This window comes from Zeus faber (assembly GCF_960531495.2).
Source record: "Zeus faber genome assembly, chromosome: 16".
NCBI classification, from domain to species: domain Eukaryota; kingdom Metazoa; phylum Chordata; class Actinopteri; order Zeiformes; family Zeidae; genus Zeus; species Zeus faber.
Window position 1 is genome coordinate 11,379,711 of NC_137202.1, and position 15,963 is coordinate 11,395,673.

A 15,963-nucleotide genomic window follows, 5' to 3' on the forward strand; every position below is an offset into this window, starting at 1 on the left:
GCGGAATCCATCGACTTCACCCACTCCAGCCGGAAGGCGTGGCAGACCATCAACTTGCTCTCAGGGAGAAAAACAACACCTCGTAGGTGTCCAGTGACTGCAGATGCTATTGCTTCCCAGCTCCTGAAAAATGGTCGCTTCCCTGATGCGGACAAAAACTTTGCACGACTGACATCGTGTGAGGTATCATCCCTCTCCAGAGCAGCCAGCGCTGATGCTAATCTCTCAGGAGACTTCACAGCAGCCGAGCTAAAGGCAGCAATTAAAAAACTGAAGCTGGGCAAATCACCAGGTCGAGACAATATCCACCCAGAGTTTGTTATGCACCAAAGTGAAAGAACATCTCAATGGCTACGCACATTCTTCTCATCATGCTTCCGGAGGTCCAAGCTCCCGAAGATCTGGCGCCGTGCTTCCATCATAGCCTTGCCAAAGCCGAACAAACCCGCCGAAGACCCGAAGTCCTACAGGCCCATATCCCTGCTCTGTGTCCCGTACAAGATGCTGGAGAGGTTGATCCACAGCCGCATTGAGCCAGTGGTGGACCCTCAACTCCCACCGGAACAAGCCGGCTTCCGCAGAGGCAGGTCAACGGTGGACCAGGTAACGCTACTCACCCAGGACATCGAGGACAGCTTCCAAGATAATGAGAAAGCTGGAGTAGTATTCCTGGACCTGACAGCCGCTTATGACACCGTGTGGCACCGTGGACTACACCTGAAACTGTTGAGAACAATCCCGGACCGGCACATGGTGAGATTTATTATGGAGATGCTATCTAACCATAGCTTCATCCTACAAACCAGCGATGGCCAGACCAGCAGGCTCAGAAGGCTGAAGAACGGTGTCCCGCAAGGCTCTGTCCTCTCACCAATGTTATTTAACATCTATATTCACGACCTGCCAGACACAACATCCAAGAAGTACGGCTATGCGGACGACCTGGCCTTCATGCTTCGATGCCCAACATGGAACACCATGGAAGAAGGCCTCAACCGAGACATGGGCATCCTGGCAGACTACCTCCAGAAGTGGCACCTTCAGCTCAGCATGGGCAAAACAGTGTCTGCAGCTTACCACCTCTACAACCGGGAGGCAAGAAGGGAACTGGACGTGCATGTTGGCAACATCCGCCTGGAGTTCCAGCAAGCCCCCAAGTACCTCGGCGTATGCTTGGACCGGACGCTGTCCTACAAGCAGCACCTGGATGAAGTGAAGGCCAAGACAACCGCAAGGGTCTCGCTCATCCGCCGCCTTGCAGGCTCGACTTGGGGAGCTTCCCCCCAGACCCTACGCATATCCACGCAAGCCCTGGTCCTACCCGTAGCGGAATACTGTGCCCCTGCCTGGAGCAGAAGTCCACATGCGAACAAGGTGGATACTGTCATCAACAGCGCCCTCCGGATAGTAACTGGTTGTCTGAAACCCACCCCTGTGTCCTACCTGCCAGTCCTAGCTGGTATCGCCCCACCCAGTCTCCGACGGGAAGCAGCTACCCTCGCCCTGGCAAGGAAAGCCCAGAAGAACGACTGGCACATCCTACACAAAGCCACAACAACACCGGCACCACCATGCAGGCTCAAGTCTCGCCATCCCTACAACAAGGCAGCACAAGAGATGCTACAGTCGATCCCTGACGACTTGTCCAAGGACGCCTGGCTGGCAGCATCCTGGAGACAATCGTGGGAGTCAGCTGCGCCCTCCCGCATCCAACGATACATCCGGGACCCAGGAGGAGGTGTAAAAGGAGAAGACATGCCACGCCACCTATGGACCTCGCTGAACCGCCTGCGTACTGGCGTCGGGCGCTTCAAGTCCTCTCTAAAGAAGTGGGGCCTATCCGACAGTGCGTCATGCGAGTGTGGCGAACCTGAACAGACTGCCGAGCACATAATCACCAGCTGCCCCCTATACAGCCCACCCTCAGAAGCTGGCCTTTTTGACCTAGGACTGGAGACGAGGGCGTGGCTATATGACACTGAGTTGGCCATCTGATGATATACGAAAGAGAGAAAGAAGAGAAGACATTGTTGGCTCTATTTTGCATCTGGTTCTCATTGAAATCCCCTGACACTCAGTTGTTGACAGTGTGGGCTGGTTGCCTTTCAAGGTGATTTGGTTTTCGATCATCGCACTCAAATTTCAGTTAATGAACGTTGAACTGCAAATAAGTATTTCAACGTGCTGAACTATTTGGTGCTGATTTGTAAGCGCAATAACAGCAGCGTAAAGGTTTGTTTTCTGGGGAAACCGCCACTAGAGGACGCCAGTGGGGGCATACAGGCTCAATCCGAAAGCGGACGCTGCAGCTTTCTTCTCATACATTTATATTACTTTTATGCCCATAAAATAATGAATATTTGAATCTTTATTTGAATCCATCAGCCTTTGTCAACTCTCTCTTACGCGAAGTCGATTAAAGTTCCATGAAATATGTTGAACGTTGACCCTGCTTTCTAACTATGAATCATTTTGAAGCTTTTGACCTTTTGAAATTGAACTTCTTACCCTCCATTTCAATTCACGGCTTCAGGTGAAGTTGTTTGCCAGCACGACAATGACATATTAATAATGGCCACACCTGCAGACCCAGGGTTCGGTGACAGTGATTACCTATTTGATTGACATTTGAAACCGCCAATGGCTTCGATGAAAACAATTAAAACCCCAAACGTCGACCAATCAGAGCCGTAGGAGGGCGGGATAGTGTGTGTGTGTGTGGGGGGGGGCATTCAACTAAACTACTCTCCGGCGTCCGAGAAAGACGCTTGTTTTTAAGGGGGAAGAAAACAATGTCAGTGTCAAACGGATTTTGGGTCGACAAAGATTAGTCTCAGACAAAATACCAATGGGCTTACTGAAACAAAACACCGACGGGGAAAACCCAACGACGGCGTCGACAGTAGCGGAGGTAACTATTGTTTGTGCGTTAGCCCGATTGGCTAGCTGGCTGGCTGGCTGACTAACTAACTGGCTGGCTGGCTGCCTGGCTGGCTGGCTGGCTAACTTTCACTTTCATTCAATGACTACGCTTCGTTAACCTCCGAAAACAGTGGCGTCGAAAAGAAAACCTTGCACCACCTTCCACCACCTTCCTGTATTCTATGCCAGTGGACGCTGCCCAGTGTTAAGTTGGGCAGTAACACTAGCTGGACAAAGTTGAACGAGTGGCAGCAACAGGCTAATGCTGGCTTGACGCCCATTAGTTATATGGGTGTGGGTGGGTGGGTGGATGGATGGATAATTTACCACGGACGGAAATTGCGTTGTTAAAGCAGCTCACATAAAAACAATAGTTGTAAACTAAATGACAACATGGCAATGCAAATACACCTTAAAAATGAACCAAGAATGTGAAAGATTGGCTTCATGCAATAAATCAAAAAAAATAAGTGATGAGATAAATTGTCAAAATGCAGTATCCCTGAAATCACTCTTATTCTGCTCATTGGGAAAACTCCTGAACTTATAGACTAGTTGTTTGTGTATTCATCCTTTTGAGAACAACCCATTTATATTCATGAGCATAGAATCACATTTTGCATATATTCTATATAATTCGTTTTTCTTTTTTGGATTATTTGCCTTTATGTTTTTTAGGTTAGATTACATGTTAAAACGTTGGACAATTTGTTCTCCAGCAAGTGTCTGAAACTGTGTTGTCACTTGACATTTAGGGGATAAATACTATTGGTTTGTGTTGGTTGGGCGATCTCCTGGCTTGGTGTGCGTGCTTAAAACCCATCTGATGGAAGCAGAGAGGCAGCAGGCATGCAGCGGGTTGTTTACTTGCATTCCTTGGCAACATGCTGGGCGTCCAATTCCAGACACGGTTCTGCTGAGTTAATTCAAAAGGAGATTCTGGGCTGCTTTGCTCTCTCCCTCTTCTTGCAGTAATCTGCTGCATCAACCAGAGCAACAACTCTCCCCGCACTCATCTTCTGCTGCTCCACTTCATTTGTTGTCTATCCTGATAAACTCATGTTGTTTTTATTGGGCGCGAGGCAGGTAACAAAGTGCTAAGTAGAGTGTTGGTAGCTGTTTGATACTGCGTAGGGGTGCAGTGTGGTCAATAGAAATATTGTGCTGACATTCTTAATAATTGCATTAATATTTTGTAAGATGATGGTTGAATTGGTTCCTTTCATGATGCTGTCTTCCTTTCTTTTTATTTGTACATTCTCTGTCAGATGTCTGTTTCTAATTTCATCCACTGGGTTTAATCAGATCTCAACATTGTTGTGAACACATGCAGTGGAGCCATTTTTCTTTTACATGTCAAATGCAATTAGAACCAGATATTTTGCCAAGAACATTTTTCTATAAAAGGAACTTTTCTTGGTAAAGGTCGGTGCATTATTGTACAGACAGATGAGTAACAAAAGCTTGAAAATCTAAAAAAGTGTCAGTGTGGTTGTTAGCAATGCCTGTGAGTATAAACAGAGTAGGGATATTTTCTGTACAGGATAGATAATGTATCCAAAAAAATGGAGATGGAGAACAACAACAACAACAAGGTGGTCTAAATTATACGTTATTACTACGTTATTACAATGTCTACAATGTCTGAAGTCTAAATGATTACAACTTTATAAAAATGTATTGCACAACTATTGCCCCATAATATATTGTTCCCATATGTTAATAGCCGAAATCTGTGACAAGTTCCCTCTGCTTTGTTCCAACAGAGTAAGCTCGTGTGTCAGGGGGCCAACAACAAGAGCTATGTGTGCGATTCTGGCCACTGCTGTGGAGAGACTCAGTGTTGCTACTACTACTATGAACTGTGGTGTGAGTATTCTCAGCTGCCTCAATGTCATTGCTCAGCTAGAATTTGCGAACTGCAGAACCATGAGCCTGCTTGTCTTAGGCCGATCAGTGTCCAGAGTCATGTTTGATGTTTTCTGTTCAGTGTTCTGGCCACTGCTGAATTGTACAGTGTTATTATTTCATAACACTTCACAAGTTCTTACAACTCATTGTTCAAAGTACTATTATATACAGTACACAGAATGTCTGTTTCATAAATGAGTAGACTAGGGTGTAACCAGTTGGAATTTAATCAATTAGGGATGCACCGTTTTATCAGCCGTACATCGGTACCGTCCAATATTCGCCTTTTTGACTGCCATCGGCCTATCGGCAAATAAGATGACATTCACCGCTGGCAGTGGTCGATGTTTATCCAGTATTTCCCACTTATAGACTGGTGACCATGTATATTAACGGGCGCCAAAGTATATTTGACGACCCATTTTATTTTTTTATTTTTATTATTGTTATTTTTTCCGTCCAAGAGAACGATGCCATCTGCATTCGATTTCATAGGACGCGGACACGGCTCTCTACAGCACTCCGAGCAGGAAGTGATGCTGCTTTCATGGGAATCTGAAAAACTAAGTGGTGCTCTGTTCAGGGGAACTTGGAAAACATCGGCTGTCGGCCAAATTGTTATTTTAAACATGGGTATCAGCCTAGAATTTCACAGTCGGTGCATCCCTAAAATCCATACACACAAACGCAAGCTCTTCTCAAATTTGGCCTCATTATTGTACAAGAGGGAATGGGCGTGTGGAGCGACATGAACGCATAGACAAAGAGTGGAGGTAATTTTAGCAAAAATAGTGAAACTGGAAATGGTAAAAGACCAAGTATGTATGAACAAAAAAATCTAGTTATTTGCCAACTGTGCCATACAAGCATGTACAAATTGATGGATTTTCATTAATCTATCAAATCAACGGGCAACAATGCAACACTTTGCAAAAACAAACAAGCAAAGGAACTTTTTGAAATGGAAAGCCCAAAGCTTAGCTTTTTTCAACCTCATTTCCAGGCGTGCTGTGTGTCCCTTGCCTCCCTCCTTCCCAAATAAAACACAAGCAGAATGGATGACAGCCAATAATCACAAGAAACACACAGTGTTTATATCCTCTGTGGGAAGAGATTTGATTAAAAAAATAATAATAATTTTTAAAAATGATGGACCTAATTACAAAATATGGCATATGTTTTTACTTAGAAATGTTGATTATCTACTTTTTTTATTTTGTTTAATCCAATCAGGAATTTACAATTGACCCTACAAGTCCCCCCCCACAATAAAGTTTTTAATTTATTTTGGTATACTTGCTGCAGTACATAGATTTCAACATCACCACCACCACCACCATTTATTCACACCCTCTCTTCCTCCTCTGGCTACAGCCGTTTGACAAAAGTTCAGTTATCTACACCGATCAGCCATAACATTCAAACCACCTGCCTCATATTGTGTAGGTCCCCCTCGAGTCTCCAAAACAGCTCAGACCCGTCAAGGCATGGACTCCACAAAACCTCTGAAGGTTTCCTGTGGTATCTGGCACCAAGACGTTAGCAGGAGATCCTTTAAGTCCTTTAAGTTGAGAGGTGGATCGGTCTTGTTGTTCCAGCCCATCCCACAGATGCTGGATTGGATTGAAATCTGGGGAATTTGGAGGCTAAGTCAACACCTTGAACTCGTCATGTTCCTCAAACCATTCCTGAACATTTTTTGCAGTGTGGCAGGATGCATTATCCTGCTGAAAGAGGCCACTGCCATCAGGGAGTACCATTGCCATGAAGGGGCTAACTTGGTCTACAACAATGTTAAGGTAGGTGGTAAGTGTCAAAGTAACATCCACATGAATGCCAGGACCCAAGATACCCAAGCAGAACATTGCCCAGAGCATCACACTGTCCTACATCACAAGGAACGCCCCTGTGCAGGAGTAGGGGATGTTCAAATGGTGATGGTGTGAGCAGTCAGGGAGGACAGACCCCCGGAAGAGTTGTCTGGAGAGTCCGCCGCTCGTTTTCCAATCCCTGTCAGCGCGTTTCGGTCTGTGGGAATAATCCGTCATCACTTGTCACCATCCACCCGATTCCACTCATCCATCGCCCGGGCCACCCACTCCCATATTCATCGCCCCGGGGACTGGTCACCTCATCTCTATCAGAGGGAAGGAGGTAACTCCGGGATCCCTGGAATAATGTACTTTAAAAAGACTTGTTCCCACAGAACGTCCTAATTTGCTTGTTCGTGTATGTTGAATTGTGTTGCACGGTTAGTTAAGGGGCTGGTTGTGATATCAGGTCCATTGTAGGGTTCTGCTGGCGGTCCTTAAGAATTATGATTGTCAGACCAAGACTGGCACCCTGGCTTAACCACCTCCGCCGGCTTGCCTTCTTCCCATAGTGCATCCTGGTGCCGTCTCTTCCCCAGGTAAACGACGCTCCACCACATCTACATGCGGTAAAAGAAGACATGTTTCCTCAAACCAGGCCACCTTCTTCCATTGCTCCATGGTCTAGTTCTGACGCATTGTAGGTGCTTTCGCCAGTGGACAGGGTCAGCATGGGCGTTATGCAGCCCCATACACAGCAAGCTGTGATGCACTGTATGTTCTGACACCTTTCTATCATAGCAGCATTAAAGTTTTCAGCAATTTTGTGCACCAGTAGCTCTCCTCTGAGCTCAGAGCAGACGGGCTAGACTTCGCTCCCCACGCGCATCACTGCATACCAGGAACACCCCACATGACCTGTCGTTATGGAGACAATTTGACCTTTCTCGAAGACGCTCAGATCCTTAAACTTGCCCATTTTTCCTACTTTCAACACATCAGCTTAAAGAACTGACTGTTCACTTGCTCCCACCTCTTGACAGGTGCCATCGGACCGAGATGAGCAATGTCATTCACTTCACCTGTCAGTGGTTTTAATGTTATGGCTGATCGGTGTATATTAACAAATCCTTTACTTCAAAACTTTTGAGTGCTCACTATGATCAGCTTTCGCCGTCCTTTTTGATAACTATTAGCGTTGTGTTGGTGACATCTGTTCAGATTATCACTGGTGTTCATTGTGTAACCACGTCCTAATTTTCTTTGTGGAGTATAATTGATGTGAAATTGATTGGAACTTCTGTTGAGACTGCACTCCACTTTGCGTTCCACTTCTGTTGAATCGAAAGTTCATTGTGCTCATTGCAGAGGTATTATTCGAGGTAGCTTATCATAACCTGTTGCATCTAAAGAAGGGACATGTAGCAATAGTCTTTTGTTGTCTAAAATGTGTCCCATTCTAGTAAGTTTAATGTTTACAAACGGCCCAACTTGGCTTGGTGGGGTTTAGCTGTGGCAGTTATCTGCTGGCGGTTGTCTAGACTTGTTTACCGGTTGTGCTGTTGCTGGCCCTCACCCTTGGCCTCTCTCATGTTACAGCCGGGGCAGTTATATACCCTTTTAATGACTACTTCTTAGACCTTCGGAGCACTCCTTTCATTTAATAAGGTTAGCAAAGAGCTTTACCATCTGGGGTTAATCTGATCAAAAAAAGCAGTAAGCTATTAAGATGATGGCATTAAAGCATTTCACATGGGTTATTCACTCACATACTCACACCCATAAGCTTAGTTTATAGTTTAAACACAGCTGTACATTCTAATACTGGATGAAATCATCATGAGAAGAACTGGAAACCATACCACACACAATTAATATATTGAGAATCATGACAGAACTATGCAAATATATCTCACAAGTTGTAACTGAAAATGTATAGAGGTTTTTTTTAGTTTGTTTTTTTATGGCATCGCAGAGAAAATACTTTCAAATATACACTGCTTAATCGCAAATATTTCAGTTGACCGCCATCATTTTGTGAAATCGCTAGATTCCACAATCATTTGTTTCTGTCCAAATGCAGGGGGAATTTTAAACCAATTTTAGAAATGTCACCATAAATTCAATGTGATCCTTCTCATGATTGTGAAAGAATTTGTAATATACTTCTCATGTGCCGGTAGCGGGAGCAGATTTTAAGGCAATCAGAGGTCTTCCAATCTAATTTAAGAGATTGATTTTATGATTGCGCGCTGCAGCTATATTTTAAACCTTAACTCACAAAGAATTCAGTTCTGTAGCTCGTGCCATACCTTTGGGTACAGTTTTATTAATGGAAAGTGTATCATTAATCAAAATTAAGCCCAATTTGACAGTGGCTGGTCGAAAAATAAGTATTTCATTAAAATATATCAACATTTGCAATCTGCAATATTTTGTCATTGATGTTGTGAAAGACCCCTGTCAAACACATTTGTTTTTAGTTATTTTGCCATAACCATCTACATATTAATTATGCACTCCTTCAGCGCTTACAGTTACTCAGATGGGGCAGTTCTAATTCCAATGTTGGCCCTGTGATGTACCAAGGGATCAAAAATATGTTGATGTGTATGTTGATATGTTTCAGAACATTTCTGACAAAGGCTGCCCACAAAAACCTGACTGGGTTGTCTTATTTCACAGTTTGTGTATTAGTAGGCCCATCAGAGACAAAATGTAAGTGTACAAGCACTGAAAAAGTGAGTTTTTTCCTCATAGGTAGACATGCGAGGTAGACAAAGCTGTGTTTAATCTTGCTTCCATGCGTTTTCCTTTCTTTTGAAACACTTGGCTATTTCTGATCACTAGCTTTTACTCCTGTTTGCCGTCTCCTAATGTTATTTTCTCGCATTGGGAGTTTTTTTCCTTTTTGTGTTTTGGGTCAGAAGTCACTGCATGCGGTGAGTCAGAAAACAGCGTGGTGCCTCCTTTTTAACCTGAACCGTACAGCCGTGACGCATGAAAACCTAAACCGACCTGACTCTCGACATATTACACACTATCTCATGAGGATCTCTCTACCTTCTACTGTCCTAAAAAAAAGTCTAACTCTACTTGTGCTACTTATTATTATTATTATTATTATTATTATTATTATTATAGGTCTGAGAGAAGGTTTAGTGTGACTGTGATATACAGTGGTTTGATACTACCAATAAAATGTGATTATTGTAAGGCGCTTTGGACAAAAGCTAAATGATGTAATGCACTGAAGTCTACTAATCACCACCACTTGTTTGCCTGTGGTCCCACAATGCATCATGGGTATGAATGCACAGTGAGTGCATTTCACTTTTGCTAAAATTTACACCCAAGGCTAACAGATGTATCCAGACGTTTAAGAGCTTGACGTGCCAGCCCAAATTTTAAACCCCTTTTTGCGTGTGAAGGAAATGAAAGACCTTCTTCACCTTCTCTGCGCCTCGAAACTATCCCTCTCTTTGATCCTCCAGTATTTTGTTTGGAGAGGATACAGGTTGTGTGCTTGGATGTGATCCAGTGTCGATGCGCCCTCCCTCACAGGGTTCTGGTTGGTGTGGACTCTGATCATCATCCTGACATGCTGCTGCGTGTGTCAACACCGCCGCGCCAAGCAGCGCTTCCAGCAGCAGCGGCGGCAGAACGAGATCAACCTCATCGCCTACAGAGAGGCTCGCAACAACACCCAGCTGCCCCTCTACCTCAGTGAGCCCAGCCCCAGACGCCCAACAACACATTCAGTCTTTCATTTGTGGATGATGAACACAGTCAGGAAACTTTTTCACTTTCAACTTTTTCTTTTTCAGTACTTACCCTCAGGTTGTATTTTAACTTGGTAATATGTGACCCAACGCATCCTTTAGGATCATTTTTTCACTTGATAATTTTTTTCACATCATTTGAAAGTGGCGAATCAGAGCTTCCAAACAAGGTGTCACTTGTGCAAATTAAGCAAATATCCTTAAAGCTATGACTTGTTAATGGCAAGGGTGTGGCAAACCGTGTTTCTGAGACAATCACCTTGAAAGTTTCCCCGAGACTTGGCTTCATTAATGGCTAATTAACATACTGTGGAATGGGCCAATCACTGCTTTGTTCTTGTGTTTTGAGGGAACGTTCAACAGCGTCAACAACACGCAACTAGTTTTGTTTTTAAAGAAGCTTTTATTTAACAGTAACAATATACATGTTTTAAAAAGGGGAATTATTTTATTACGTTTTTTAAATCACCAACCTCAACGGACTTCATCACATCATCATCTTCTTCCGTTGTAACAAAAACGGGCGTATCGTTGGTCTCCTCCAGTTGTTCTTAAAAATATTCTGTTTCATCATCACATTCAGGTTGAAATTTGCTGTTTTAAATGTTCTCCAAGCACGGGATAATATTAGGTTCAGTGTCGCTGTCAGAGAACCTGACTGTCATCGTGGAAAATTAAGTCCAGTGCGCGCTGCTTAAACTGACTTGGATCTATCGCTCTGGTCAGATTAATGTCAGCGATATGATTTAGATCTTCCTCCACCCGCTTCTCATAATCCATGACAACACGGAGTTTTCACAGACAAGTTCAACCGGATCCTCGTCTTCTTTACAGAAGTTACGTCAGTGACAGGCAGCCTCCACAGCAATGTCTCCATGTGTGTGTGTGTCTGTAAAAGTAGTGCGATTTAAAGGTTGAATTATATCAAAACGGTATTACATTGTGACTAAACATCACATGGAATTTGGGGGAATGACCTTCACCTGGACAGTCACTTTAAAGGAAACGATCGATCAGTGCTATTCAGTGTCTCGGTAAGTGAACTGCGTTTCCCCATGTAATCTAACGGGAATATTTAACTCCACGGTTTAACATTTTTCTACTATTTATAAATTAAAATCTGTTTTAAAAATACATTGAGAGATAAAAATAACACAAAGGAACACGAATCTGGAAAAATCTTGTTTTCCTTCAAGAAAGATTTTTATTTTTATTTTTATTTTTTATTTATTTATTATTTTTTTTTTCAACTAATTTGACTGCTCCTGGTGATTTTGGAAATGCACAAAATGGCAGCTTTTGCTGCGGTGGGTCACATATTTAGCACTCAGTTAAAAAAAAATAGATATTCTGGTACAATACAATTCTATTGTTTCAATTTATGAATCAAATCTTTGTTGGGGAGATATGCAACCATCTCCCGTTTAATTGAAATACCACCCTAGTCAGAAATCAATTGATCTACTCTACATGTACATATATCATTTATGTACTAGATTGACTTTGTTCCTTGAAATGTTTTTGTAAGGGACATCAGATGGTATCCTGAAAAGTTGGCAACAATTCCTATTATCTATAAAATGTCAATATATCAATACAGAATCGTATTTAATGTTGAATTGAATCGTGACCCTTTGTGTTCACACCGAGCCCTAGTAATATTGCAAGACAGTTTTTTTTTTTTTTTGTTTTTTTTATTTTATTCCAATGTATGGGTATATTAATAATATAGTGGTATATGGTGATGAATTGGATGCCAGTGTGCTTTCCCATATTCTATGCCTGATACTTTACGCCCTTGTGCGGGTGTTTCTGTTCTGGGGCTCTCTGCCTCATATTTTTTTAGCTGCTCTCTCCTGTTGTGTTGATCCACCCCCTGCTTCTGAAAGATGTGCTTCCTGAAACGGGGGGTCGCATAACTTCCACACAAAGTGTAGACTCTGAGATGGTCTGGTTCTACTGCTGTCCCTCTTAACCTCTGCTCCTGTTATCCAGGATTCTTACCGGACTACCTCCTTCCATCCTATGAGGAGGTGGTGGACCGCCCGGCGACACCCCCCCCACCCTACAGCCCTCTGCAGCCCATGGCCCCGCCTGCCGACCCACCCGGCTGCCCTCCTGCCACCCCACCTCCCCAGACCCAGCGGCCCGCAGCCACCGTGGACCCTCTGACGGCGGCCCCAGGGTCCACGCAGCTCCAAGACAGAGGCTCTGTCGCCCCGAAGGACTCACCCGGCAGGTACCGGCGCTTCACGGGGGACTCTGGAATCGAGGTCTGCGACGGCCCGGAACTGTGGGAACAGCAAGGCTTCCTGGGGCGGGGGGAGGGGGAGGTGGAGGGGGATGAGCCGTGCACGCAAGGCCACAGAGAACGTGAAAACACAGACGGACGCACGGCCACGGGATCAGAAGCCACGGCACTCGGGTAGAAGCAACAGGAGATAAACGTGCACTGGGGCGTTCAACGCTGATGAAGGTTCCAAAACACAGAATGGGGTTTTATACGAGCGCTGTTTGAAGGTTTCTGTTTCTCGGGTTTCGATTTTAATAACTGAAAGACATCAAATCTCAGGATAGTTTTAATATTCTGTTTGGCATCATCAGCACTCGGTTTCTCCACTAGCAGCTAGCAGCACTGTGGGAGATAAGCGGTTAAATGCATTACATAGAACATTATTACATTACAGGAAGGTTTTTTTTGGGGGGGGGTTTTTTAAACCTTGTAAAGGAAAAAAAAAAGGGGGGGGGGGGTTTAAGCGGAAATCTGATTATGACTCACTGGGACATGCCTACTGGTGAGTATTGCATCAGGATAATATTATAATATTTCTACTCGGTCTGTCATTGCATCACATGGTTGTTGGAGCAGGCGTTCTGCTACCGTGCCACCGCTGTTGCCAAAATGTTCACATCATCATCATTATTATTATTGTTATTTTGTTTTCTTGTGGCGGGTTAGGTGTCTATTTAAATGTACTTTTGTATTGATCAATCAAAAGGGAGCAACATTATTTTTCAGAAAACAGAATGTACGAGCTACCACTATCGACAGGCAGAGAGCTCCACCTAGTGGACACTTCCACGTCGCAGCCACTGCGCTCCCTTTACGCCCAAACAACCAAAACCATCTTCTCCTCTGGTGCTTTCCTGGTGCGCTCATTGTCAAAATAAAAATACCAGGAAGGTGCTAGGGATAGTTTGGCTCCTTCTCACTGTCGCTGTATTTAAGTTCTCAAAGGCTCCTTTTGACATATATGATTAGTGAATAACCCTTGTCATGCATAATATGATCCATTAATCTGTGTCGTTTACCCATCCCATATTTTGTATGCGTAATGTAGCCTCATAGTAGTTAAATTAATGTTCAGCAGAGTTAAAACCCAGGTTAACACAGCCTTAAAACGCCTTCCATGTTTAATATCTGTAGTTTTTACAGGTTTGTTCCAAAGATTGTACTGTGTAACTATTGTTTGTTAAATTGGGGGGCGGGGGATGCATGTGTGCGCATGCAGTTACCCATGCATATCAGTGGGTAGGAAAGGCAGAACATTCTGGGGTTCTTCTGAAGCACCTACTCAGGTTTTCTCCTTTTTTTTTTTTTTGGGGTCACACTTAGTGGACGAAGAATCCTGAATTGTGCATTCACATATTGACTCGATCAACAATCCAGTCCGTAGTTCCGTTTCAGCTCAATACGGGAGGAGGGGGGGAAAAAAAAAAAAAAAGTTTCTCCAGATCAACAGAGTCCCTGATACCTTCCGGCAGCTCTCCGTGAAACAGCTTTCACCCCTTGAATCAACTTTGGGTGTTCGTGGTTTGCTTAGTTTGAAGTCAGCATTGGCGATTTCAGGCCAACAGGGCAACATCACGCATCTGTAATATGACCAAAAAAAAAGTCTAATGTTTGCATTTGCAATATGGGTCTGAAACGAATTGAGGCCAACACAGGCCAAGTTAACAGAGACCACAGCAAAAGGGAAAATACTTCTATGACAAATGTATCAGGTATGCATAATACCAATGTTATCTTATACTGTGCAGAGTGTTAATGGTTTGAAAGAATACATTTATATATGAACTGATCTATTTGCTTATAGAAAAATTGTAATGGCATAACTCTGATTTAAATACCACAACTGAATCCAAAACTGGATTTTTATCAAAATACCCCTTTCTCGCTAAGTTCTGAGTAAATCTTGAAAACCTTCTAAGGAAAGAAAGCAACCAAAATGCACTCGTAATCACTCCTTAATATCCAAATCCTTTATTCACAACAAATTCAACACATAAAAGTCCTTTTGACCTAGAACTCATAACTCTTGCTGTTAACACCCCTGATTAAAGCAACGTCTGTAAGTGCACATCCATCAATAAGGAACCATCATTCATTTGTTTTGATCCCTGACTTTACTCCAGCTCAAGAATACACTCCATCAGGAAACATTGCTGCCTTTGAAACAAAAAAATATTTACAGTACACCGCATCAAAAATACTTCAGTACCTGTTTTGTTTTTTATCGATTTTGCACTTTTCTACTTAAAGAATTTAACAACGGCTGTCCTTCTGGCGCTATGTCTGTATGTAAGCACTTATTACCCCACATAGTGAAATTCCGTTCTTCCTTGTTTCCAGACACATTTTGTATAAAGAATTTGACAAATAATGATTCAAAGATCTGGAGGATATTTGTGTGCTTTCTGATCATTCACAAACATTTCAATTATAGCAATACACTACAAATCTGACAATGTCAACACTACATCCTATATCCAACAGTAATAAAGTTTTCAGACACTCTTAAAATAATTTAATCTTGTATAACACAAGCTGCATACAGTGGTCACGGATAAGGATGAGGCATAAACATTTTGGATAACTTCAATACTGAACACCATTGGAAATGGCAGAAACATGTTAGGGACAGTGCTGTGCACAGAACATTTTAGGGGCATTAGGACCTGTTGTGTACTGGCTATCTACTGTAGAACCAAACCCACAAAAAAATGGTGGATTCAGGTGGATTAGAAACTCAGTAGGAAGTGATGCTGCGTTCCATGGGAACTTAAAAAATGATTGTCGGAAGTCTCCATGTTACCGTAACAAAAAAACCTAGTTCAAAACAACGATATATGTGTATTTGACAAAGGTGAAGTTATACACCGTTAGCGGTGTGTGCCACCACATTGCCATGACGTCAGGTCTCTTATCTTGGTAAGCTTGACCGATGGGCTCTCATATTCCAACTTAAATGGCCATTCCTTTACGCTTTCCCAAGTATGAGGTTGGATTTTTATGAGTTCTGACTTCAATGAAACGCAGCATTAGCCGTTCTACACACACACACACACTCTCTCTCTCTCTGAACCAGCCAGGGTGAAGAGTGGAAAAGAATGCGAAGAAACACGTACTTTTATATATTTATTTATTATTTAAAAAAAAAATACAATTGTAAAATGCTTGGGGTGCTGAACCACTAAAGCATATTTATAACATTATTATACATTGTCATTTTGCAGTTTTCTCCAAAGCAACTTAA

At 43.1% G+C, this 15,963-nt stretch overlaps 1 protein-coding gene across 1 annotated transcript; it reads left to right on the plus strand.

The window, feature by feature from the left end:
• Positions 1-2,761: 2,761 nt before the first annotated feature.
• Positions 2,762-12,855, plus strand: wbp1la (WW domain binding protein 1-like a; the record flags this gene model as incomplete). Its single annotated transcript, XM_080017070.1, has 4 exons — positions 2,762-2,911; positions 4,689-4,791; positions 10,209-10,370; positions 12,422-12,855. The coding sequence occupies exons 1-4, from the start codon at positions 2,849-2,851 to the stop codon at positions 12,853-12,855; spliced, it is 762 nt and encodes a 253-aa protein (XP_079873196.1). The 5' UTR covers positions 2,762-2,848.
• Between the last annotated feature and the right edge of the window lie 3,108 nt (positions 12,856-15,963).